Below are 27,422 nucleotides of genomic sequence, written 5' to 3'. Positions count from 1 at the left end.
ACCACTCCTCCTGAAACTATTCCAAACAATAGAAAAAGAGGGAATCCTCCTTAACTCATTTTATGAGAACAACATCATCCTGATACCACAACCTGGCAGAGACACAACTGAAAAATAAAATTTCAGGCCAATATCCATGATGAACATTGATGTAAAAATCCTCAATAAAATACCGGCAAACCAAATGCAACAGCACATCAAAAAGCTTATCCATCATGATCAAGTCAGCTTCATCCCTGGGATGCAAAGCTGGTTCAACATACACAAATCTATAAATGTAATCCATCACATAAACAGAACCAAAGACAAAAACTACGATTATCTCAATAGATGCAGAAGACCCTCAACAAAATTCAACAGCCTTTATGCTAAACTATCAATAAACTAGGTATGAACGGATTGTATTTCAAAATAATAAGAGCTATTTATGACAAACCCGAAGTCAGTATCATACTGAATGGGCAAAAACTGGAAGCATTCTCTTTGAAAACTGGCACAAGACAAGGGTGCCCTCTCTTAACACTCCCATTCAACATAGGATTGGACGTTCTGGCCAGGGCAATCAGGCAAGAAAAAGAAATAAAATGAATTCAATTAGGAAAAGAGGAACTCAAATTGTCTCTATTTGCAGACGATATGACTCTATATTTAGAAGATCTCATCATTTCAGCCCAAAATCTCCTTAAGATGATAAGCAACTTCAGCAAAGTCTCTGGATACAAAATCAATGTGCAAAATCACAAGCATTCCTTTACACTAGTAATAGTCAAATCATGAGTGAACTCCATTCACAACTGTTACAAAGAGAATAAAATACCTAGGAATACAACTAACAAGGGATGTGAAGGATCTCTTCGAGGAGAACTACAAACCATTGCTTAAGGAAATAAGAGAGGACACAAACAGATAGAAAAACATTCCATGTTCATGGTTAGGAAGAATCAATATTGTGAAAATGGCCATATTACCCAAAATAATTTATAGATTCAATGCTCTCCCCATGAAGCCACCATTGACTTTCTTCACAGAATTGGAAATAACCACCTTAAACTTCATATGGAACCAAAAAAAAGCCCACATAGCCAAGACAATCTTAAGGAAAAAAAAAAAAAAAGTTGGAGGCAGCACACTCCCTGACTTCAAACTATAACACAAGGCTACAATAATCAAAACAGCATAGTCCTGGTACCAAAACAGACATATAGACCAATGGAACAGAACAGAGGCCTCAGAAATAACCCCACACATCTATAACCATCTGATCTTTGACACACCTGACAAAAACAAGCAGTGGGAAAAGGATTCCGTATTTAATAAACAGTGTTGTGAAAACTGGCTAGCCCTATTCAGGAAGCTGAAACTGGACCCCTTCCTTACACCTTGTACAAAAATTACCTCCAGATGGATTAGATATTTAAACATAAAACCTAACACCATAAAAGCCCTAGAAGAAAGCCTAGGCAAAGCCATCCAGGACATAGGCATAGGCAAGGACTTCATGACTAAAACACCAAAAGCAATGACAACGAAAGCAAAAATAGACAAATGGGATCTAATTAAACTAAAGAGCTTCTGCACAGCAAAAGATACAATCATTAGAGTGAACTGGCAACCAACAGAATGGGAAAAAATTTTTGCAATCTGCCCATCTGACAGAGAGCTAATATCCAGAATCTACAAAGAACTAAAACAAATATACAAGAAAAAGCAAACAACCCCATCGAACAGTGGGTGAAGAATATGAACAGACACTTCTCAAAATAAGACATTTATGCAGCCAAGAAACATATGAAAAATTGCTTATCATCACTGGTCATTAGAAACATGCAAATCAAAACAACAAGATACTATCTCATGCCAGTTACAATGGCAATCATTAAAATATCAGGAGACAACAGATGCTGGAGAAGATGTGAAGAAACAGGAAGGCTTTTTACAGTGTTGGTAGGAGTGTAAATTAGTTCAAACTGTGGAAGTGTGGCAATTCCTCAAGAATCTAGAAATAGAAATACCATCTGACCCAGCAATATCATTACTGGGTATATACTCAAAGAATTATAAATCATTCTATTTTAAAAAGACACATGCACACGTACATTTATTGCAGCACTGTTCACAATAGCAAAGACTTGGAACCAACCCAAATGCCCATCAATGATAGACTGGATAAAGAAAATGTGGCACATATACACCATGGAATACTATGTAGCCACAAAAAAGGATGAGTTCGTGTCCTTTGCAGGGACACGGATAAAGCTGAAAACCATCATTCTCAGCAAACTGACACAAGAACAGGAAATGAAACACCGATGTTCTCATTCATAAGTGGGTATTGAACAATGAGAACACATGGACACAGGAAGGGGAACATTACCCAATGGGTCCTCTTAAGAGGTAGGGGTACCAGGGGAAGGATAGCATTAGGAGAAATACCAAATGTAAATGAGGGGGTGATGGATGCAGCAAACCACCATGGCACATGTTTACCTATGTAACAAACCTACATGTTCCGCCCATGTACCATGGAACTTAAAGTATAATAAAAAAATTAAAAATAAAATACATTGCAGGAAGAATTAACACCAATCCTTCACACATTTTTCAGAAGATAGGTGGTAATAACCCCACCCAATTCATTTTATGAGGTGATTATTATCATGAATCCAAAACCAGACAAACACATCACAAGAAAACTACAGACCAATGTCCTTTATGAATATGGATGTGAAAATTTTCAACAAAATAATACCAAACTGGATCCAGCAGCATATACAAAAGATAATACACTAAAATTAAATGAGATGTATTCCAAGAATGTAAGATTGGTTCCACTTATGAAAATGTATGTATGCAATGTAATATACCACATTAATAGAATAAAGTCAAAGACATATGGTCATCCCAACAGATACTGGAAAAAAACGCATTTGACAAAATCCAGAAGTATTTCATGACAAAAAAATTAAACAAAGACAGATGGTGATATGGTTTGGATTTGTGTCCCCACCCAAATCTCATGTCGAATTGTAATCCCCCATGTTGAAGGAGGGGTCTGGTGGAAGGTGACTGGATCAAGGGGAAAGATGTCCTCATTGTTGTTCTCATGGTAGTAAGTTCTCATGAGACCTGGTTGTTTTAAAGAGTGTGCAGCACTTCCCCCTACTTCTCTTCCTCCTGCTCTACCCATGTAAAACATACCTGCTTCCCCTTCACCTTCTGCCATGATTATAAGCTTTCTGAGGCCTCCCAGACATGCTTCCTGTACAGACTGTGTAACCATAAGCCAATTAAACCTCTTCTCATTATAAATTACATAGTCTCTGGTAGTTCTTTATGACAATGTGATAACAAACAAAGACAGGAACTTCCTCAACCAGATAGGAGGCATCTGTGAAAGACCCATAGACACATCATACTTAATAATGAAAGACTGTAAGTTTTCCTCCTGAGCTCTGGAACAAGACAGGGATGTTTGCTTTCACCATTCCTAATCAACAATGTACTGAAGTACTTACTAGCCCGGGCAACTAGGCAATAAAAAGAAATAAAAGGTATCAGACTGGTAAAGAAGTAAAATTAAACTCTATTTGCAGATGAGATGATTTTGTACATAGAAAATCCTAAACAATTAGTTTTAAAAATCTATAAGGGATAATAAAAAAAGTTCAACAAAGTAGCTGGATATAAGATCAATATACAAAAATCATTTGTATTTCAATACACTGGCAATGAACAACCAAAAAATAAAATTTTAAAAATAATTCCATTCATAATAGCATAAAAATAAAATATTTACAAATAATTTTAACAAAAGAAATGTATAACTCATACACTTAAAACCATAAAATATTGAAAGAAATTAAAGAATGCCTACATAAATGGAAAGACAGCCATGTTCATGGATTGGAAGATTATACTATTAGAATGGAAATACTCCCCATATTTATCTCTAGTTTTAATGCTGTCTCTATCAAAATTCTAGCTGAATTTTTTTTTTTTGCAGAAATTGTCAAGCTGATTCTAAAATTCATATGAAAATGCTAAAAACCCAGAATAGCCAATAAAACATTGAAAAAGAAGAACAATATTAGAAAATTCCCAATTCCCAATTTCAAAACTTACTACAAAGCTACAGTAATCAAGACAGTATGGTGCTGGCATAATGACAGACATGGAGCAATAAAATAAAATTGAGGGTCTGGTAATAAACCCATACATTTTTGGTCAGCTGATTGTCAACTAGGGTGTCACAAAAATTCAATGGAGAAAGAAATAGTGTTATTCTTTTCAATAAATTGTTCTAGAACAATTAGATATTCACATGCAAAAGAAGGAATTTGGACCCCTATCTCATACCATATACAAAAATTAACTCAAAATGCATCAAAGACTTAAATGCAAGAGCTAAAGTTATAAGATCTTAGATGAAAACAAGAGCAAATCTTCAAGACTTTGGATTAGGCAATGATTTCTTAGATACACTTAAGGTACAATCAACCAAACAAAATTTAAATAAAAATAAAATTAAAAATTAAATAAAAATTATAAATTAAAACTTTGTTACTCCACAGGATAAAAAAGAAAAGATAACCCACAGAACCTAATAAATTAAAAAAGAAAAGATGACCCACAGAATCTAATAAAGAACTCTTACAACTCAGCAATCTAAAGACAAATAACTTAGCTGAGCATGATAGTATGAACCTGTAGTCCCACCTATGTGGGAGGCTGAGGTAAGAGTACCACTTCAGCCCAGGAATTCAAGACCAGTATGAGAAACACAACAAGACCCCATTTTAATTAATTAATTAACTAACACAATTTAAAAATGAACAAAGATTTTGAATAGGTATTTCCTTAAGGAATATATACAAATGGCCAAAATGCACATACAAAGATGCTCAACACCATTAATCATTATGGAAACATTATACCAACCAATATTGTTAAGAGGTCAATGGAAACGGATCCAATAATGATTGATGATTTTTATCAGGTATTGACTGTATTTATTCTCAAACAACATTACGGTGTAGATATTACTGTTATCTTTGTTATATAGATGAGGAAATTGAAGTCTAAAGTATTTATTTATTTAGTGATCATGGCTCACTGCAGCCTTGACCTCCTGGGTTTAAGCAACCCTCCCACCTCAGCCTCCCGAGTAGCTGGGACTACAGGTATGCAGCATCACGCCTGGCTAATTTTCTTACATTTTTTTTTGTAGATTCAGGGTCTCACTTTGTTGCCCAGACTGGTCTTGAACTCCTGGACTCAAGTGATCCTCCCACCTCAGCCTCCCAAAGTGTTGGGATTACAGGTGTGAGCCACTATGCCAAATTTATTCAACCTCTGTTGGGTTAATAGCTCAATTAAGTTAAACTAGCCAGAGACAAATCAAAAATTAGAAACCAGGTGATCTGACAGCACAAAAAGATCTACTTAAACCTACATATGTTTCTTTTTTTCCTTTTTTTTTTTTTTTTTTTTTGAGATAGGATCTCACTCTGTTGCCCAGGCTGGAGTACAGTGGCATAATCACAGCTCACTGAAGCCTCAACCTCCAAGGCTCATTTAATCCTCCCCTATCAGCCTCCCAAGTAGCTGGGACCACAGGCGTGTGCCACTGTGCACAGCTAATTTTTGTATTTTTTGTGGAGACAGGGTCTCGCTATGTTGCCTAGACTGGTCTTGAACTCCTGGGCTCAAGCAATCCATCCTGCTTGGCCTCCCAAAGTGTGCCACTGTGCCTCACCTATACACATTCTTCCTGTAACATAAAAAATGCATACAGGAGACATTGTGTTTAAAAAATGAGCTATAAAATAGCATACTAGGATTACAACAATGGAAAAACATAAAGGAAAAGACGATAAAAGTTACATAAAAATGCTAAGACATTGTAATTAAGTGAAGAAATTAACGGTGATATTTGTTTTCTAAATTTTCTATAATATGATGATTTATAATAATATTTTTAAAAAAGAACTATGTTCAGAATATAAAGACCTTTCCTAAACACACACACACATTGTTTTAAAGGAAACAAATTATAATGCATTATCATTAAATAGTTGTGTTCTTATATAGATTAAAATTCAGTCACTGACTCAAACCAGTTATAAGGCCTTAGATAAGTGATGTTAGCTCTGTAGATTCAGTAATAATTAGAAAAACAACACATTATTTGGAATAATTTGCAAAATTTTTTGAATTGATATATTTTAGTTACCTAGTTATAATAAAATTTTAATTAGCCTAAAATGATATAAATTTTAATAGTTAATACAAATTAAAGTATACCATCATCTTAATTAATATTCCTGTTTCACCAGTTACAAAGTATGCCATCATTTCAATTAATATTCCTGTTTCACTAGTTAAAGTAGATATATCCAGTTGTGGAAAATAAGAAAAATGCTTTGTTTTTAACAGTAGTGTTTAACTAGAAGGTAAAAATGTTTTTCAAATAGTTTTTTCACTGGGAAAATATTCAACAGATATTTCCTAGAACTGACTCCTTCCAGCATTCTCATATATCTTTAAAAACTAACTCTGAACTTGGAAGACAGAGTATACCTTGGCACAGAATTGCCAGATTTAGCAAATAAAAATATATTTTCTAAATTATCAGAGAAATCTGAGTTTCACATAAACAATAATTTTTAATATAGGTAATACTTGAATATTGCTTATATGAAATTCAAATTTTACTGGGCATCCTATATTTTATATGGCACCAACATTATGTATTACCAAATAACAAGTTCTGATAATAGCCAAAATGAGTACATGTACTCTGCCACAAGAAGAATCTTCCAACTCTAGCTTACTGAATTATTTCCTCCATATGCACCAATATGTTAAAATATTATAAGTTCCTTTTTGAGCTCAAAAGTGTAATTTACCTGATGAGATTTTCATTCTTTTTTTCCATTGAAAATGGCATTCCAGCAGAGCCATTAAATAATTCCAAAAGTAGTGTGACTGCAGTGTTCATAAGTTGACGAATAAGTTCCTGAAATATGTAGTCAACCACCATCACAAACTTGAAAAACGTTTCTAATAAATGTTGACATTTAGGCAGCTTGAAATGTGTTGTGTCATCTTCAGAGAGTTTTGACTCAAAATACTCTTTTATTTCATTTTTTTCTGCAACCTACAATTTAATAAGCAATTGAGAAACAAGTGTTGATATTCTATGTTAATATAGTATGATTTCTATTTACAGTAATTTTTATTACCAATGTTGAATTTAATTAGATGTGAATGTTAAGAATTGCTATCTAATACCTCGAGGAAAAAATGATTTAAAGGGAGGCCTAAAAAGCAGGAGATAAATTAAAATACAATTCTAAAAATTCTTCAAATAATACTAACGAAGCCAGAAGAGGAAGGACAGAGAAAAAAAAGACAGATGGAATTAACCAAGAACAAATAATAAAATAGTATATTTAAATTTAACCATATGAAAATTACATTAGGTTTTAACTTTTAGGTTCTGCAGGTACACATGCAGGTTTGTTACATGGTTAAATTGTGTGTTACTGAGGCTTGGTGTATGAATGATTCCATCACATGGTAGTGACCACAGTATGCAATAGTTAGCTTTCTAACCCATACCCTCCCCTAACCCTCCTCCCTCAAGCAGTCCCCAGTATCCCCAGTGTCTATTGTTCCCATCTCTGTCCCCATGTGTACTGTACAATGTTTATCTCCCACTTACATATGACAACATGTGGTATTTGGTTTTCTGTTCCTGTGTCAGTTTGCTTAAAATTATGACCTCTAGGGAGACATTCCGCCAAGATGGCCAAACAGGAACAGCTCCAGAGCACAGTTCCCAGTGAGAGCAACACAGACAGCGAGTGATCTCTGCATTTCCAACCAAGGTACCAGGGTCGTCTCAATGGGACTCGTTGGAAATATGGGTTTATGATAAAAGACCTAATCTACATTTGATTGGCGTACCTGAATGTGATGGGGAGAATGAATCCAAGCTGGAAAATACTCCTCAGGATATTATCCAGGAGAACTTGCCCAACCTAGCAAGGCAGGGCAACATTCAAATACAGGAAATACAGAGAACACCACAAAGATATTCTTCAAAAAGAGCAACACCAAGGCATACAATCATCAGATTCACCAGAGTTGAAATAAAGGAAAAACTGCTAAGGGCAGCCAGAGAGAAAGGTCAGGTTACCCACAAATGGAAGCCCATCACAGCGAACCTGTTGGCAGAAACCCTACCAACCAGAAAGAGAGTGGGGGCCAATATTCAACATCCTTAAAGAAAAGAGTTTTCAACTTAGAATTTCATATCCAGCCAAACTAAGCTTCATAAGTGAAGGAAGAAATGAAATCCTTTAAGAACAAGCAATCTCTGAGCAATTTTATCACCACCAGGCCTGCCCTACAAGAGCTCCTGAAGGAAGCACTAAACATGAAAAAAACAACCAGTACCAGCCACTGCAAAAACATATCAAATGGTAAAGACCATCGACACAATGAAGAAACTGCATCGAGTAATGGGCAAAACAACCAGTGTGCTAACTTACCCTGTGTTAGCCAGACAGACTCCATCTTGCTGAGAATCAGACAGACTCCATCTTAACCTCCGTTTCACCCCTCCTGTCATTTCTCCCTTAAAGTGCATATATAGGTCATGCAACTGTGCTGGGTCGTGTTGCACTTACAACTAAAGAAACATATAACCAATGCAATCATATCCTTCTTGGCAAGCCCATTTGCTCTTGTGAATTCCCCCTTGATTGGCTATATGACAAGTACCGAATACCCTGCGTGGTAACCAGCAATCATGGGAACCACTTGTGTATACCCTCCTTAGTAATCAACAATCATGAGAACCTCCTGCCTCCTGGTTACCAGCCTCCTTATCTAACTGGCTTGTTCTGCTTCTGTAAATTATGCTTCAGCTAGGCTCCCCCTCCCCTTTCCTAAGCAAGTTATAAAAAGGAATCAAGCCCCTTCCTCAGGGCCAAGAGAATTTTGAGCATTACCATCTCTCAGTCACTGGCAAATAAAGGACTCCTGATTTGATCTGAGCGTGTGGCGCTTTCCTAACAACTCACTTGGATACAACACTAGCTAGTATCAAAATGGCAGGATCAAATTCACACATAACAATATTAACCTTAAATGTAAATAAGCTAAATGCCCCAATCAAAAGACAGACTGGCAAACTGGATAAAAAGTGAAGACCCATCAGTGTGCTGTATTCAGGAAACCCAACTCACATGCAAAGACACACATAGACTCAAAATAAAGGATGCAGGAAGATTTACCAAGCAAATGGAGAGCAAAAAAATAGCAAGGGTTGCAATCCTAGTCTCTCATAAAACGGACTTTAAACCTACAAAGATTAAAAGAAACAAAAAAGGGCATTACATAACTGTAAAAGTATCAATGCAACAAGAAGAGCTAATTATCCTAAATATATATGCATCCAAAACAGGAACACCCAGATACATAAAACAAGTTCTTAATGACCTTCAAAGAGACTTAGACTCCCACACAATAATAGCGGGAGACTTTAACACTCCACTGTCAATATCAAACAGATAAACGAGACAGAAAATTAACAAGGCTATCCAAGACTTGAACTCAGATCTGGACCAAGTGGACCTAACAGACATCTAATGAACTCTCCACCCCAAATCCACAGAAAATACATTCTTCTCAGCACCACACTGCACTTATGATTGGAAGTAAATCACTCCTCAGCAAATGCAAAAGAGCAGAAATGATAACAACCAGCCTCTCAGACCACAGTACAATCAAGTTAGAACTCACTCAAAACTGCACAGCTACATGGAAACTGAGGAACCTGCTCCTGAAAGACTACTGGATAAATAATGAAATGAAGGCAGAAGTAAAAATGTTCTTCAAAATCAGTGAAAGTGAAGACACAGTGTACTAGAATCTCTGGGACATATTTAAACTAGTGTCTAGAGGGAAATTTACAGCACTAAATACCCACATGAGAAGCGAGGAAAGATTTAAAATGGACAACCTATCATCACAATTAAAAGAGCTAGAGGTGCAAGATCAAACAAATTCAAAAGCTAGCAGAAGACAAGATATAACTATGATCAGAGCAGAACTGAAGGATACAGAGATGCAAAAACCCCTTCAAAAATCAATATATTCAGGAGCTGGTTATTTGAAAAGATCAACAAAATAGATAGACTGCTAGCCAAGCTAATAAAAAAGAAAAGAGAGAAGAATCGAATAGATGCAATAAAAAATAATTAAAAGGGTATCACCACCAATTCCACAGAAATACAAACTATCATCAGAAATTACTACAAACAACTCTGTGGATATAAACCAGTAAATCTAAAAGAAATGGATACATTCCTGAACACTCACACTCTCCAAAGACTAAACCAGAAAGAAGTTGAATCCCAGAATAGACCAGTAACAAGGTCTGAAGTTGAGGCAGCAATTAATAGCCTACCAACCAAAAAAAATCCAGGTCCAAATGGGTTCACAGCTGAATTTTACCAAATGTACAAAGAGGAGCTGATACCATTCCTTCTGAAACTATTCCTAACAATACAAAAAAAGAGAATCCTCCCTAACTAGTTTTATGAGACCAACATCATTCCAATCCCAAAACCTGGCAGAGACGCAACTGAAAAACAAAATTTCAGGGGAATATCCATGATGAACACTGATGCAAAAATCTTCAATACAATACTGGCAAACTGAATGCAACAGCACATCAAAAAGCTTATCCATCACAATCAAGTAGGTGTCATTCAACACATGCAAATCTATAAACGTAATCTATCACATAAACAGAACCAAAAACAAAAACCACATGACTATCTCAATAGATGCAGAGAAGACCTTTGACAAAATTCAACAGCCCTTTATGCTAACAACTCTCAATGAACTAGGTATTGATGGAAAGTATCTCAAAATAATAAAAGCTATTTATGACAAATCCACAGCCAATATCATACTGAATGGGAAACAAACTAGAAGCACTCCCTTTGAAAACTGACACTAGAGAAGTCTCCCCTCTCTCACCATTCCTATTCAACATAGTATTGGAGGAAAGGAAATGAAGGGTATTCAATTAGGAAAAGAGGAACTCAAATTGTCTCTATTTGCAGAGGACATGATTATATATTTAGAAGACCCCACTGTCTCAGCCCAAAATCTCCTTAAGATGATAAGCAACTTCAGCAAAGTCTCAGGATACAAAATCAATGTGCAAAAATCAGAAGCATTCCTATACACCAATAACAAACAGAGAGCCAAATCATGAGCAAATCTCCTTCACAATTGCTACAAAGAGAATAAAATACCTGTAAGAATACAAATAACAAAGTACATGAAGGACCTCTTCAAGGAGAACTACAAACCACCATTCAAGGAAATAAGAGAGGACAAAAACGGATGGAAAAATACTCCATGTTCATGGTTAGGAAGAATCAATATTGTGAAAATGACCATACTGCCCAAAGTAATTTACAGATTCAATGCTATTCCCATCAAACTACCATTGACTTTCTTCAAGAACTGAAGAAATCCACCTTAAATTTCATATGGAACCAAAAAAGAGCCCAAATAGCTAACACGGTCCTAAGCAAAAAGAACAAAGCTGGAGGCATCAAGTTACCTCACTTCAGACTACACTACAAGGCTACAGTAATCAAAACAGCATGGTACTGGTACCAAAACAGAGATATAGACCAATGGAACAAAACAGAGGCCTTGGAATTAACACCACACATCTACAACCATGTGGTCTTTGACAAACCTGACAAAAACAAGCAATGGGGAAAGGATTCCCTGTTTAATAAATGGTATTGGGAAAACTGGCTAGCCAGGTGCAGAAAGCTGAAACTGGACTCCTTCTTTACACTTTATACAAAAATTAATTCCAGATGGATTAAAGATTTAAACGTAAGACCTAACAATGTAAAAACCCTAGAAGAAAACATAGGCATTACCATTCAGGACATAGGCATAGGAAGGACTTCACAACTAAAACACCAAAAGCAATGGCAACAAAAGCCAAAATAGACAAGTGGGATCTAATGAAACTTAAGAGCATCTGCACAGCAAAAGAAACAATCATTAGAGTGTACCAGCAATCAACAGAATGAGAGGAATTTTTAAAAGCTACCCATCTGACAAAGCTAATATCCAGAATGCACAAAGAACTAAAAGAAATTTACAAGAAAAAAAAACCCCATCAAAAGTGGGCAAAGGATATGAACAAACACTTTTCAAAGGAAGACATTTATGCAGCCAACAAACATATGAAAAAATGCTCATCATCACTGGTCATTAGAGAAATGCAAATCAAAACCACATTGAGACACCATCTCACACTGGTTAGAATGGAGATCATTAAAAAATCAGGAGACAATAGATGCTGGAAAGGATGTGGAGAAATAGGAACACTTTTACACTGTTGGTGGGAGTATAAATTAGTACAACCATTGTGGAAGACAGTGTAGTGATTCCTCAAGGATCTAGAAACAGAAATACCATTTCACCCAGCAATCCCATTACTGGGTATATACCTAAAAGATTATAACTCGTTCTATTATAAAGACACATGCACATGTATGTTCACTGTGGCACTGTTTGCAATAGTAAAGACTTGGAACCAACCCAAATAGCTATCAATGATACACTGGACAAAGAAAATGGGGCACATATACTCCCTGGAATACTATGCAGCCATAAAAAAAATGCGTTCATGTCCTTTGCAGGGACATGGATGAAGCTGGAAACCATCATTCTCAGCAACCTGATGCAAGAACAGCAAACCAAACACCACATGTTCTCACTCATAAGTGGGTGTTGAACAATGAGAAAACATGGACACAGGGAGGCGAACATCACACACTGGGGTGTGTTGGGGTATGGTAGGTTAGGGGAGGGATAGCAGGGGGTGAGGAGAGAGGGGAGGGATGACATTAGAAGAAATACCTAATGTAGGTGATGGGGGGGGTGGAGGCAGCAAATCACCATGGCATATGTATATCTATGTAACAACCCTGCAGGATCTGCACATGGACTCCAGAACTTAAAGTAAAATTAAAAAAAAAAATGACCTTCAGCTGCATCATGTTGCTGCAAAGGACACGATCTCATTCTCTCTATGGTTGGGTAGTATTCCATAGTGTACATGTGTCAGATTTTATCAAGTCCACTAATGATGGGTATCAAGGGTGAATCCATGTCTTTGCTATTGTGAATAGTACTGCAATGAACATAAGCATGCATGTGTCTTTTTGGTAGAACAATGCATTTTCCTTTGGGCATATACCCAGTACAGGGATTGCTGGCTTGGATGGTAGTTCTGTTTTAAGTTCTTTCGGAAATCTCCACACTGCTTTCCACGGTGGCTGAACTAACTTACATTGTTACCAGCAGAGTGTTTCCTTTTCTCCACATCCTCACCAGCATCTATTGTTTTTGACTTTTTAATAGCTATTCTGATTGGCGTAAGATCTCATTGTGGTTTTGACTTGAATTTCTCTAATGATCAGTGATAATGAACATATTTTTAATATATTTCTTGGCTATGTGTATGTCTTCTTTTGAGAAGTGTCTGTTCATATCCTTTGCCCATTTATTAGAGGAGTTATTTGATTTTTTGTTTGTTGAATTGTTTAAGATCCTTACAGATTCTAGATGTTTTCCCATTTGTCAATTTTGTTTTGTTGCAATTGTATTTGGGGACTAGATCATAAATTCTTTGTCAAGGCTGATGTCCAGGATGGTATTTCCCAGGTTTTCTTCTAGGGTTTTTACTGTTTTAGGTCTTACATTTAAGTCTTTAATCCATCTTGAGTTAATTTTTGTATACAGTTACAGGAAGGGCATCAATGTTTTGAATATGGCTAGCCAGTTATCCCAGAACCATCTATTGAAAAGGGAATTCTGTCTCCATTGTCACTGTAGACTGTGTGGCTTTATTTCTGGGTTCCCTACTTTGTTCCCTTGGTCTATGTGTCTGTTTTTGTACCCTTATCATGCTGTTTGGCTACCGTAGCCTTGCTTGTATAGTTGGAAGTCGGGCAGTGTGATGCCTCCAGCTTTGCTCTTTTGGTTTTTAATTGCTGTGGCAATTCAGATTCTTCTTTGGTTCAACATGAATTTTAAGAGGTTTTTTTTTTTTCAATTGTGGAAAATGATGTTGGTAATTTGATAGGAATAGCATCGAATTTGTAAATGACTTTGGGCAGCATGGCCATTTTAACAGTATTGATTCTTCTTATCTATGAACATTGAATATTTTTCCATTTGTTTGTATCATCTCTAATTTCTTTCAGTGGTGCTTTGCAATTCTCATTGTAAATACCTGTTACCACCTTGGTTAACTGTACTCGTAGATATTTTATTCTTATTGTGGCTATTGTGAATGGCATTGATTTGGCTCTCAGCTTGGATGTTTTTGGTGTATAGAACTGCTACTGATTTTTGTACATTGATTTTGTATCCTGAAACTTTCCTGAAGTTGTTTATCAGATCTAGGAGCTTTTAGACAGAAAATATAAGGTTTCCTAGGTAGAGAATCATATCTACAATCAGATAGTCTGACCTCTTCCTATCTGGATGCCATATGTTTCTCTTGCATAATTGCTCTGGCTAGAATTTCCAGTACTGTGTGTAGCAGGAGTGGTAAGAGCTGACAGCCTTCTCTTGTTCCAGCTATCAGTGGGAATGGTTCCAGTTTTTGCTTGTTCAGTGTGATGTTCACTGTGTGCTTATCATATAAGGCTCTAATTATTTTGAGGTATGTTGCTTCAATGCCTAGCTTGTTAAGAGTTTTTAAATATGCAGGGATGTTAAATTTTACCGAAAGCATTTTCTGCATCCATTGAGATGATCATGTGGTATTTGTTTTTAATTCTGTTTACATAATAAATCACACTTATTGATTTGCATATGTTAAACCAACCTTGCATCCCAGGAATAAAGGCTACTCCATGGTGAATTAACTGTTTGATGTGCTGCTTGATCAATTTAGTTTGCTAGTACTATGTTGAGGATTTATGTGTCTATGTTCATTAAAGATATTGGCCTGAAGTTTTCTTTTTTGTTGTGTCTATGCCAGGCATTGGTATCAGAATGATACTGGCTTCATAGAATGAGTTATGGAGTAGTTCCTCCTCGATTTTTGGAAATAATTTCAGTATAATTGGTACCATCTCTTTTTGCGCATTTGGTAGAATCAAATCCATCTGGCCCAGGGCTATTATTAGTTTGTAGGCATTTTATTACTGCTTCAATTGGTCTGTTATTACTCTTTATTGGTCTGCTCAGGATTTCAATTTCTTCTTGGTTCAATCTTGGGAGGCTATGTGTTTCCAGGAATTTACCCATTTCTTCTAGGTTTTCTAGATTGTATGCAGAGAGGTGTTCATAGTAGTTTTAAGTGTTTTTTTTTTTTTTTTTTTTTTTTTTTTCAGGATGGAGCCTGCTCTGTCACACAGGCTAGAATGCAGTGGTGAGATCTTGGCTCACTGTAACCTCTGCCTCCCAGGTTCAAGCGATTCTCCTGCTTCAGCCTCCCAAGTAGCTAAACTACAGACACATGTCACCACACCCAGCTAATTTTTTTATTTTTAGTAGACATGGGGTTTCACCATGTTGGCCAGGCTGGTCTCAAACTCCTGACCTCAGATGATCTTCCTGTCTTGGCCTCCCAAAGTGTTGGGATTACAGGCATGAGCCACCATGCCCAACTAAGAATTTTTTTTTGGTATTTCTGTGGGATCAGTTATGATGTCACCTTTGTCATTTCTGATTGTGTGTATTTGGGTCTTCTCTATTTTTTTTTTTTAAATAAATCTAGCCACCAGGCTATCAATCTTGTTTAATCTTCTGGAGAACCAACTTTTGGTTAGTTCTTTTGTTGCTTTTTTGTATAGATTTTCATGCTTCAATTTTGTTCAGTTTTTTGTTTACACTGTGGGGGGAAAACTGCCTACTGAAGCCTTAGTAATGGTGGGTGCCCCTCCCCCTACTAAGCTTGAGCGTGCCAGGTCGACTTCACACTGCTATGCTGACAGCAAGAATTTCAAGTCAGTAGATCTTAGCTTGCTGGACTCTTTGGAGTTGTAATCCACTGAGCAAGACCACTTGGCTCCCTGGCTTCAGCCCCTTCTCTTGGGGAGTAAATGGTTTTGTCTCGCTGGCATTCTAGGTGCCACTAGGAATTTCAGACTGGGTGGAGCCCACTGCAGTGCCTCAAAGCGGCTATAGCCAGGTTGCCTCTCTAGATTCATCCTCCCTCAACAGGGCATCTCTGAAAGACAGGCAGCAGCCCCAGTCAGGGCCTTACAGATCAAAATCCCATCTCCCTGGGACAGAGCAACTGAAGAAAAGAGTGGCTGTGGGCACAACTTCAGGAGACTTAAATGTTCCTGCCTGCCAGCTCTGAAGAAAGCAGCAGATCTCCCAGAACAGCACTCAAGCTCTGCTAAGGGACAGACTGCCTCCTCAAGTGGGTTCCTGGCCCCCATGTCTCCTAACTTGAAGACAACTCCCAGCATGGATCAACAGACACGTCATACAGGAGAGCTCCACGTGGCATCTGGCAGGTGACCCTCTGAGACAAAGCTTCCAGAGAAAGGAGCAGGTAGCAATCTTTGCTGTTCTGCAGCCTCTGCTGGTGATACCCAGGCAAACAGGGTCTGGAGTGGACCCCCAACAAACTCCAGCAGACTTGCAGAAGAGGGGCCTGTTAGAAGGAAAACTAACAAAAAGAAAACAAAATAGCATCAACATCAACAAAAGGGAGGCAAGAGCTCCATCTAGGAGTTTTAACATCCTATTGTGAATATTAGACAGATCAATGAGACAAAAAATTAACAAGGATATTCAGCACTTGAACTCAGCTCTGGACCAAGCAAACCTATTACATATCTACAGACCTCTCCCCAAATCAACAGAATATACATTCTTCTCAGCACCACATAGCACTTATTCAAAAATTGTCCATTAAATTGGAAGTAAAACAATGCTCAACAAATGCAAACGAATGGAAATTATAACAAACAGTCTCTCAGACCACAGTGCAATCAAATCAGAACTCAAGATTAAGAAACTCGGGCAAAATCACACTACTACATGGAAACTGAACAACTTGCTCTTGAATGACTACTGGGTAAATAATGAAATGAAGGCAGAAATAAATAAGTTCTTTGAAACCAATGAGAACAAAGACACAATGTACCATAATCTCTGGGACACAGCTAATGAGTGCTTAGAGAGAAATTTATAGCACTAAATGCCCACAGGAGAAAGTGAGAAAGATCTAAAATCAACACCCTAACATCACAATTAAAAGAACTAGAGAAGCAAGAGCAAACAAATTAAAAATCCAGCAGAAGACAAAAAAATAACTAAGATCAGGGCAGAACTGAAGGAGATAAAGACACAAAAAACCCTTCAAAAGATCAACAAATTCAGAAGCTGGTTTTTCAAAAAGACTAACAAAATAGACCACTAGCAAGGCTAATAAAGAATAAAGGAATAATCAAATAGACACAATGAAAAATGATAAAAGGGAGATCACCACTGATCCTACAGAAATAACATCAAAGAATACTATAAACACCTCTTGCAAAAAAACTAGAAAATCTAGATGAGACTGATAAATTCCTGGGCACGTGAACTCTCACAAAACTAAACCAGAAAGAAGTCAAATCCCTGAATAGACCAATAACAAGTTCTGAAATTGAAGCAGTAATTAATAGCCTACTAAGCAAAACAAAGTCCAGGACCAGAAGGATTCAAAACCAAATTCTATCAGAGGTACAAAAAGGAGCTGCTACAGTTTCTTCTGAAACTATTCCAACCAATAGAAAAAGAGAAACTCCTCCCTAGCTCATTTTATGAGGCCAGAATCATCCTGATACCAAAACCTGGCAGAAACACAACAGAAAAAGAAAATTTCAGGTCAACATCCCTGATAAATATCAATACTAAAATCCTCAATAAAATACTGGCAAACTGAATCCAGCAGCACATTAAAAAGCTTATCTACCATGATCAAGTCAGCTTCACCCCTGGGATGCAAGGCTGCTTCAACATACGCAAATCAATAAATGTAATCCATCACATAAACAGAACCAATGACAAATACCACATGATTATCTCAATAGATGCAAGAAAGACCTTTGATAAAATTCAACACCCCATCATGCTAAAAATACTCAATAAATTAGGTATTGATGGAACATACTTCTAAATAATAAGAGCTATTTATGACAAACCCATAGCCAATATCATACGGAATGGGCAAAAGCTAAAAGCACTCCCTTTGAAAACTGGCACAAGACACGGATGCCCTCTCACCACTCCTATTCAACACAGTATTGGAAGTTCTGGCCAGGGCAATCAGGCAAGAGAAAGAAATAAAGCGTATTCAAATAGGAAGGGAGGAAGTCAAATTATCACTGTTTGCAGATGACATGATTGTATATTTAGAAAACCCCACTGTTTCAGCCCAAAAACTCCTTAAGCTGATAAACAACTTCAGCAGTCTCAGGACACAAAATCAATGTGCAAAAACTGCAAGCATTCCTATACACCAATAATGGACAGAGAGTCAAATCATGAGCAAACTCCCATTCACAATTGCTAAAAGATAATAAAAGACCTAGAAATACAACTTATGAGAGATGTGAAGGATCTCTTCATGGAGAACTACAAATCACTGTGCAAGGAAATAAAAAAAACACAAACAAATGGAAAAACATTCCATTCTCATGGATAGCAAGAATCAATATTGTGAAAAATGGCCATACAGCCCAAAGTGTTTTATATATTCCATGCTATTCCCATCAAGCTACCATTGACTTTCTTTACGGAATTAGAAAAAAACTACTTTAATTTTCAAATGGAACCAAAATAGAGCCTGCATAGCCAATATAATCCCAGGCAAAAAGAACAAAGCTGGAGGCATCACACTACCAGACTTTAAAATATACCACAAGGCTATAGTAACCAAAACAGCATAGTACTGGCACAAAAACAGATATATAGACCAATGGAACAGAACAGAGGCCTCAGAAACATCTACAACCATCTGATCTTTGACACCAAACATCTACAACCATCTGATCTTTGACAAACCTGACAAAAACAAGCAATAGGGAAAGGATTCCCTATTTGACAAATGGTGCTGGGAAAACTGGTCAGCCATATGCAGAAAACAAACTGAATCCCTTCCTTACACCTTATATAAAAATTAACTCCAGATGGATTAAAGATTTAAACTTAAGACCTAAAACCATAAAAACCCTAGAAGAAATCCTAGGCAATACCATTCAGGACATAGGCATGGGCAAAGACTTCATGACTAAAACATCAAAAGCAATGGCAACAAAAGCCAAAATTGACAAATGGGATCTAATTTAACTAAAGAGCTTCTGCACAGCAAAAGAAACTAGCATCAGAGTGAACAGGAAACCTACAGAATGAAAGAAAATTTTTGCAATCTATTCATCTGACAAAGGACTAATATCTAGAATCTACAAGAAAAACAAATTTACAAGAAAAAAGCAAACTACTTCATCAAAAAGCAAGTAAAGTATATGACAGACATTTCTCAAAAGAAGACATTTATGCAGCCAACAAACATATGAAGAAAAGCTTATCATCACTGGTCATTAGAGAAACGCAAATCAAAACCACAATGACATACCATCTCACACCAGTTAGAATGGCAATCATTAAAAAGTCAGGAACAACCAGTGCTGGAGAGAATGTGGAGAAATGGGAATGCTTTTAAACTGTTGGTGGGAGTGTAACTTAGTTCAACCATTGTGGGAGACAGTGTGGTGATTCCTAAAGGATCAGGACTAGAAATACTATTTGACCCAGCAATCCCATTACTGGGTATATACTCAAAGGGTTATAAATCATTCCACTATAAACACACATGCACACATATATTTATTGTGGCACTATTCTCAATAGCAAAGACTTGGAACCAACTCAACTGACCATTTATGATAGACTGGATAAAGCAAATGCGGCACATATACACTGTGCAATACTATGCAGCCATAAAAAGGATGAGTTCATGTCCTTTGCAGGGACATGGATGAAGCTGGAAACCATCATTCTTAACAAACTGACGCAGGAACAGAAAACCAAACACCACATGTTCTCACTCATAACTGGGAGTTAAACAATGCAAACATATGGGAACACAGAGGGGACTATCACACACTAGGGCCTGTTGGGGGGTGGGAGGCAAGGGGAGGGCATAGCATTAGGAGAAATACCTAATGTAGATGAGGGGTTGATGGTTGCAGCAAACCACTATGGCAGATGTATATGTATGTAACAAACCTGCACATTCTGCACATGTATCCCAGAACTTAAGAGTATAAGAAAAAACATTAAAAAAAAAATAGAGAAATGTACATCCACAGGCTGTGCCTACTGAAACAGAAATCTTTTTTTATCAAGCCTCCTAGGTGATTATTCTGGCTACTAAAGTTTGAGAATCATCATCTTCAGCATTTAAATGTATTAAATGTCATAAGTTATATATAGATACACACATATATGCATTCATATATATATATTTCTTTGCATTTCACACTGCACCTGGAAAAATTATTGTATATAACAAAACATAGTACCAGTTAGTTAGTTAATTAACCACCTTCGTTCCTTACCTTCCCATTTCAGACACTTTTTCCAGGGATGCAATTTGTATCAATTGCTTCAGCCAGTAAATTGCCACTTTGATAAATATTATATAATTAAAGAATTACCTTTAAAAAAGTACTTTTCATCTCTGAAATTGCTTTATCTCTGATGTCCTCAAGTTGTTTCAGTGCCTGGGTAGCTTGCTGTAATTGCTCTTCACAAAATTCATCTAGAGAATATGTTCGAGAACTATCCAGCTAATTAGATAATAGTAAATACTGAGTGTTAGAAAGTCAAAATTCATACTTTAAAAAGAAAATATTTGGTCATCTTTCATGTCATAAAGAAGACCCCCATATTTTACATTTTCTTATATATATATCCCATATGACTTACATGTTTCTCAAATTTAAACACTTGTTAAATCTAACTAAATCTTGATTGAAATATAGACAAATATATTATTGTTTTAAATAACAACTAAGATTAAACTGAAGCAGAAAATTCAAGAGCTGATACGTGTGTGAAACTTTTATGCACACAGAGAATCCACCAATCCCAGGAATTACTTTTACTTTTGAAGTCACAATTACCTGTAAAAATGTAAAACACAAAGATAAAATACACCATGAAGAGGGAAAAAATTAAATAATTCAAATAAGGTTAATTTTATTCAGAATTCATTCAGAACCTATAAAAGGAAGAAATCTCCATCAACTATGCTATGAATTAACCTCTGGTAATACAGAAACATAATGTTCCATCCATGCATATATATTCCATCATTCTTCCTTCTTTCAGTATTATTTTTCCTAAACTGTGTTAATTTTCTTGACAAAATATATTTTCATTAATATAGATATCTTTATCCCTAATTATACTATAAAAATTAATAAATGTATCTTCCCACAACAAAAGAGACTGAAAAGTATTGCTCTTGCTTAAAATTTTGGATTTACTTTTTAACTTTCCACTCTCCTGGTCCCATATCTGATTACCAAGTCCGAATTTTCCCCAAATCTCCCTTCCTTTCTGGTCTTACTGGCAACATCCTAATTAAAGTCTTTATTGCTTATACCTGCATTTTTCCAGTACTATCATAATTGATTGCTATTACCAAAGTATCTCTCCACTTCCAATTTTTCCCACAAATCAATATCAAAATAATTTTCCAAAAATACCATGTTCAAAAACTTTGAATAGTTGTTCTTTAAGAGTAGTTCTCAAAATTTATCCTGCATGAGAGTTAACTGAGGAACCTATTTAAAACGTAGATTACCAGCACCATTCACTGCCCTCTCCTGGTAAAGGAGTGGGACACAAATATTTACATCTTCATTAAGCACCAAAATACTGCTCAATAAAACAAACTTCACTCGAATATGAAAAAAGGTCCAAAGTCTCAACTCTACATGATTCTGTCAACTGGATAAGTGACGATCTCTCTAGAACTAAGTTTTGTTCAAATAGGTGGATTTTATTCAAAATTCATTCAGAATCTAGCCAGGAGAAATCTCCATCAACTAAGCTAAGAATTAATCTCTGGTAATACAAAAACATAATGTTCCATCCATTTGAAAGTGAAGATTTGAACAAAGAACATATTTCCAGTTCTAGAAATTCCATCCTCTTTAAAGGTATGCTTTCATCCTAGCAGAGTACACTTATGACCACCATTAATGGCATTAACTTCTGAACAATGCCATTCTTCACATTCATAACCTTGCTTCATTCTCCTTACATCCTCATTGTCAGTCTTCATTGGTGTATTCATCCCTGGGCTATGCATAGCCTTCCAATTCTAACGCACAATTGGCAACCTTGACTCCTGACCCCAGCTTGGTTCTCTGGGCTATGAATCCCTGTTCTTCCTCCATCTGAACCTGGCTTTTCCACATACAGTCTCCGAAATTCCCATTCTTGAAAACTGCCCTCATAACAATCACCACTAGGACTGCCCCTGCCCCATGGGCAGGTTGAAATCCTACTTTTCCATTACTGTGTTATTTTTAGCCTGACATTCATGAGCCAATCTAACTTTCAAATCAAATACATATTAAATGCCTCACTCACATTTATATTCTTTATTTCATTGCCTTATCTCCTCCTCTATGGCTATTCAAATTCAGCACAGTCTAGGTCAAAATATGAGACATTACCTAACTTTAATTTTAAATAAGGCTAATCTCTGCCTCCTCTGGATATCCATAACATGACTGTTTTACATGTATTATCTGCCAGTAAACATTCCTTACTTTATACTTTGCTAATTACTTAGGTAGAATGATTAGCAAATCAAAGAAACTACCTCTAGAATTAGTTTTCATTTTTATATGTAAAGAATTATGTCTTCCCATGAACTGTAAGCAGATTGAAAATAGCAAAGCACTGTTTTTCACTTTGTATTCATCTCCTTTGCCCAGCACTTTGCATATACTAGATAATAAATACTTACATATTGTCTGGAAAAGCTTGTTGTCTTCCTCCTGATGTGCTATATGAAAGCTGACATGGCCTACGGTCTCTAGGAAAGAGTCCTAACATTTCTTCTCTATCACTAGTAATGTTCTCTATCATTCATTAGAATTTAAGGCACAGACTTCAAAGATATTTTAAAGTTTTTTATGCCTTCCCACCCATCATTAAAAATTAATTAATAAATTTTGTCACTCAGTCATTTACAAAACAACGTAATATCACAGGTTATTTTACTTCCTTTTACATGAAAACCATATCCTATTTCCTTCTACATAAAAACTAAATCACAAAGATTCCTCTGTGAAATGTCTCCTACTTAAGGTGAATTTAAACATTTTGAAACATAAATATTCTCAATATAAGTATACAAAATATATATCTATGTGATAATTCCTCCTCCTTCATTGATTTATTCTTCGATTTTATTCAAAGACTATTGTTGAGTACCTACTATGTATCAATTACTACACATAATCAATTCTAAACATAGATGTTGATTTATAACTATTGATCCTTTCACATGTAGATAGTCAACAACTGATTTTTGAGCTAATTATCAAATATTTAACTTGTCCAAGCCCCTTTAGAGTTCCTCTCTCTAAGTCTAGATAACTCTATCAATTTTACTTTTCTCTCTCATACATTGGGTGAGCAAGGTTAAAACCGCTAGAATCTTGTTCAATTGTAAACTAAATTAGTTCTAGGTACTTAAACACTTCAAAAGAGCTATCTTATATAAATTAAATTAAATTAAATTATTCCATTAAGAGGCTCATTTCTGGAATCTTGAAATAGGAAAATTCATAAATCTAACCAAATCTTCCGAATTAAAACTTAGAATATTTTGACACACTATATAAGGGAAGAATAGCTGATAAGTAGCAATTATGTATAAGAGATAACTGATTATTTTAAATAATATTACATATTTGGAAATACATTTGAAAATAAAGGGTCTTATAGACTTAGGTTAGGCATAAGAAAGAAATTATAAGAAATATTATCTATTAAAATTTACTGCAAGAAACTCATGTCCTTTGCAGATATTTTAAAACAGTAGTCATCAAAAGAGATGGTTTATTTATGAATTTAGAAATCTGTATTTTTTTAAATTCAAAATGCTGTTTGTTCTTCCTAGTTTCTACATACCAATATTAGCTTATAGTAGTATACTTCTACTCACCTTTACAAGGCATATGGCAGACAGATTATTTTCATGTTCATTATAATTTTTGAGATTAATTGCGTCTTCACAAAGTCCTCTTATATACAGCAAACAGGCTTGAAATAAGTCATCAGCCAAAAAAAGATGGTGGTACAAAAATGACCTGAAAGTTAAAAAATTTCTATAGATTTATCTCTCATTCAAAATGAGTAAAATTAATTTAGAGGTAAGTAGTATGGTTTAGTTAATATCCTTATAGTCAAAATGCTTTACATCTATGCATTTTAAATGATAATTAGTAAACATTAGGGGTTGTGTTTGGATGATAATGTTGTAGGCAAGGTTTTGGGTACTAGGTGTGTTAAATAAGAACAAAATAGGAGGGGGAAACCAGTGATTATACTATTCTGTTATGCCACTGCATCCTAATAATTTTGAAATATGACAAGTATTATCTAAGATGAATTATATGTTCTCAATTTATTAAATTCACTAAATCCAAATAAATTCCTTCAATATACTTTTCTCCCAATTACAGAAAAAAAATACTAACTGGAATAGGGACCATTGGGAGAATGTTTCTTAAAATTTCCAACTACCTATATCCTAAAATAAAGAAGCGTCCTTTTCTTTTCTCTGCCTTTTCCTACTAGTCTAAGTAATGGTCACAAAGGTAAGACAAATCATTACTAACTACACTGGAAATAATAGAAGGACAGAACTTGGGGAGAAAACAGCAGAGTAGAAGAGATGAGGTGCCTTAAAAATTGGATCAAGTAAAGCAAACTTCCCTGTGCAACAGTGTGTGAAGAAGAGGGGGCCTTCTGCCCTGAAATATCCCTTTGGAGTGGCTGACCTTTAAGGGTTATCAAGTTCATAATATACAGAAAATATAATAATCAGAAATTAGCCCTCTTTCTTTCTTACAGTTGAGGACTTTATATATTATAAAGCTAGTGAAGTTTAAGCTTCATAGGTCCGTCATTTACACTGCCTATTCCAAAGCTTTGTACTATTTATCTTAAAGAACTCTCCCTAATTATATAAGCCTTAGACATCCCTCTAAGTATCTGCTACAGAAAGAGAGATTATGTTAAAGACATGTGGCACATAATGGAAAGTAAAATATCACAAAATGCAAACACAATCTCAGTATTTATTAGCAAGAAGGTAACTATCAAAATTTAGGTAATAAACTCACACTACCCAGTGATGGTTTAAAGTTTTCTTTTTTTCCTTTAAAAATGTATTCAATTTTTTTTGCATATTTCAACATAGAGATGAAAGAAAATGGGGGGGTGCACATAAAAATAATTATAGGTATGGAAAACATGAAAAAATTAGAGCTGTAATGTATGATATAACAAGAGAAAAATAATGCATTGATTGATGACTGTCTTCAAGCGTAAGTATTATAAGGAACTCACCACAAATTGTTATTTTATTACAAAAGAAAGCAAAATACATTCTCCAAAACATAACTCACACACAAACTAGAATTGCTTGGCATTAAGGAACATATCACAAAAGACTGTTAAAACTCAGGTACTGGATTCCAGGAAAAATGAAAGAGACATACTTTTCACTGTTCTTCCTGCTCAATACAATTAAAAACTCTGGACACTACATTAAAGCAAACATAACAAGACACTGAAAGGCAGTGTCTTGTTATGTTTGCTTTAATGTAGTGAAAGATGAAAGAAAGGGGAAGAAAAGGCAAGATGGCTAGGAATGACATGGTGGTAAGTTCACTGGGTTTTCTTTTTGCCTGATATATCCTAGACTTGAAGCTGAAGAAACCAGTAACCTAGAAACACCAATGGGTGCAGATTTTATAAAAAAAAAAAAAAAAAGTCCATTGTCTAGCTAAAGGACCAGGAAAAGGGCAGCCTACCATGACAGAAGCATTTAGATAGTAAGTATTCTATTCCAGCTGAATACCACAGTGAAAAAATGGGTGAGTGGGAAGCCTCGAGTTTTATCCTTGGCAAATTGTTATAACGCGTCCTTAATGCCTCCAAAGAGGGTTTTGGGGGAAAGTAAAATAGGGAGCTTGGACATTTGTTCCCACTGGGTGGTAATATGTAAAGAAATAGAAGACATAAAGAACCACTGAATGGAAATTTTAGAATTAAAAAATACAATGACAGAAATACAAAAAACTCAATGAATGAATTCAATGACAGAAGGAAGCAGACAGAGAAACAAATCAGTGAACTGACAGAGAAACAGAAATTATCCAATCTAAATAACAGGGAAAAAATGACAGAAGTCAATTGCTTGAACCCAGGAGGCAGAGGTTGCAGTGAGCCAAGATCATGCCACTGTACTGCATTTAGCCTGGGCAACAGAATGAAACTCCATCTCAAAAAAAAAAAAAAGGAAAAAAAAAAAAAAAAAAAAAAAAAAGAGCAACTCTTCATTCACCCATGGGCTTACAAAATTGATCTAGTATTTGTGTCTGGAGTCCCAGAAGGAGAGGTTAAAGAAGGTAGGGCTTAAAAAAAAAAATACTTGAAGAAATAATGGCTGAAGCAATTCCAAATTTGTCAAAAGACATACAAACCCAGATATTCAAGAAGCTGAGAGAACTCAAAACAGGATAACGACAAAGAAATCCACACCAAGACACATCAAAGTCAAACTTCTGAAAACTAAACACAAAAGAAAAAACCTTGAAATCAGCAAAAGTTAAAACACTTTATCTATAGACAAAAACAATTCAAATGACCATGGAGGTTAGAAGGAAGTGACACAATGTTTTTCAAGCACTGAAAGAAACTGTCAACCCAGGCTCCTTTATCTAGCAAAAATGTTCATCAATGAAGAGGAAATTGAGACATTCTAACACAAAGGAAAGGTAAGAGAACTTGTGTATGAGGATGACTAGAGAAAATTCTTTAAACAGAAATCAAACAAAAAAAGAAGGAATATTGCAACATTAAAAAGGAAGAAAAAAGTGACAAAAATATAAGCCAATAGAATATTCCTCTCATGAGTTTTCCAAATTCTATTTGATGACAGAAGCAAAAGTTATAACACTGTTTGATACAGCTTCAAATGTATGCATTAAAACTAAGACAATATATTACAAACAGGAAGGTAAAGA

The 27,422-nt window shown here is 35.7% G+C and overlaps 1 protein-coding gene across 1 annotated transcript in view; it reads right to left on the bottom strand.

Moving 5' to 3' along the window:
* The window catches only part of DNAH14 (dynein axonemal heavy chain 14), a 403,573-nt gene that overhangs the window by 325,837 nt on the left and 50,314 nt on the right, over positions 1-27,422 (bottom strand). The window contains exons 9-11 of the mRNA XM_032289400.1: positions 24,332-24,476; positions 20,796-20,927; positions 6,909-7,159 (exon numbers count right to left, since the gene is read on the bottom strand). Coding sequence (XP_032145291.1) covers positions 6,909-7,159; positions 20,796-20,927; positions 24,332-24,476 — 528 coding nt within the window. The remainder of the gene's footprint in view (positions 1-6,908; positions 7,160-20,795; positions 20,928-24,331; positions 24,477-27,422) is intronic.

Source organism: Sapajus apella, unplaced genomic scaffold (assembly GCF_009761245.1).
Source record: "Sapajus apella isolate SASKATOON/1434 unplaced genomic scaffold, GSC_monkey_1.0 scaffold22, whole genome shotgun sequence".
Taxonomy (NCBI): Eukaryota; Metazoa; Chordata; class Mammalia; order Primates; family Cebidae; genus Sapajus; species Sapajus apella.
Note: the sequence above shows the minus strand (reverse complement) of the source record. Positions and strands in the feature narration are given on the sequence as shown.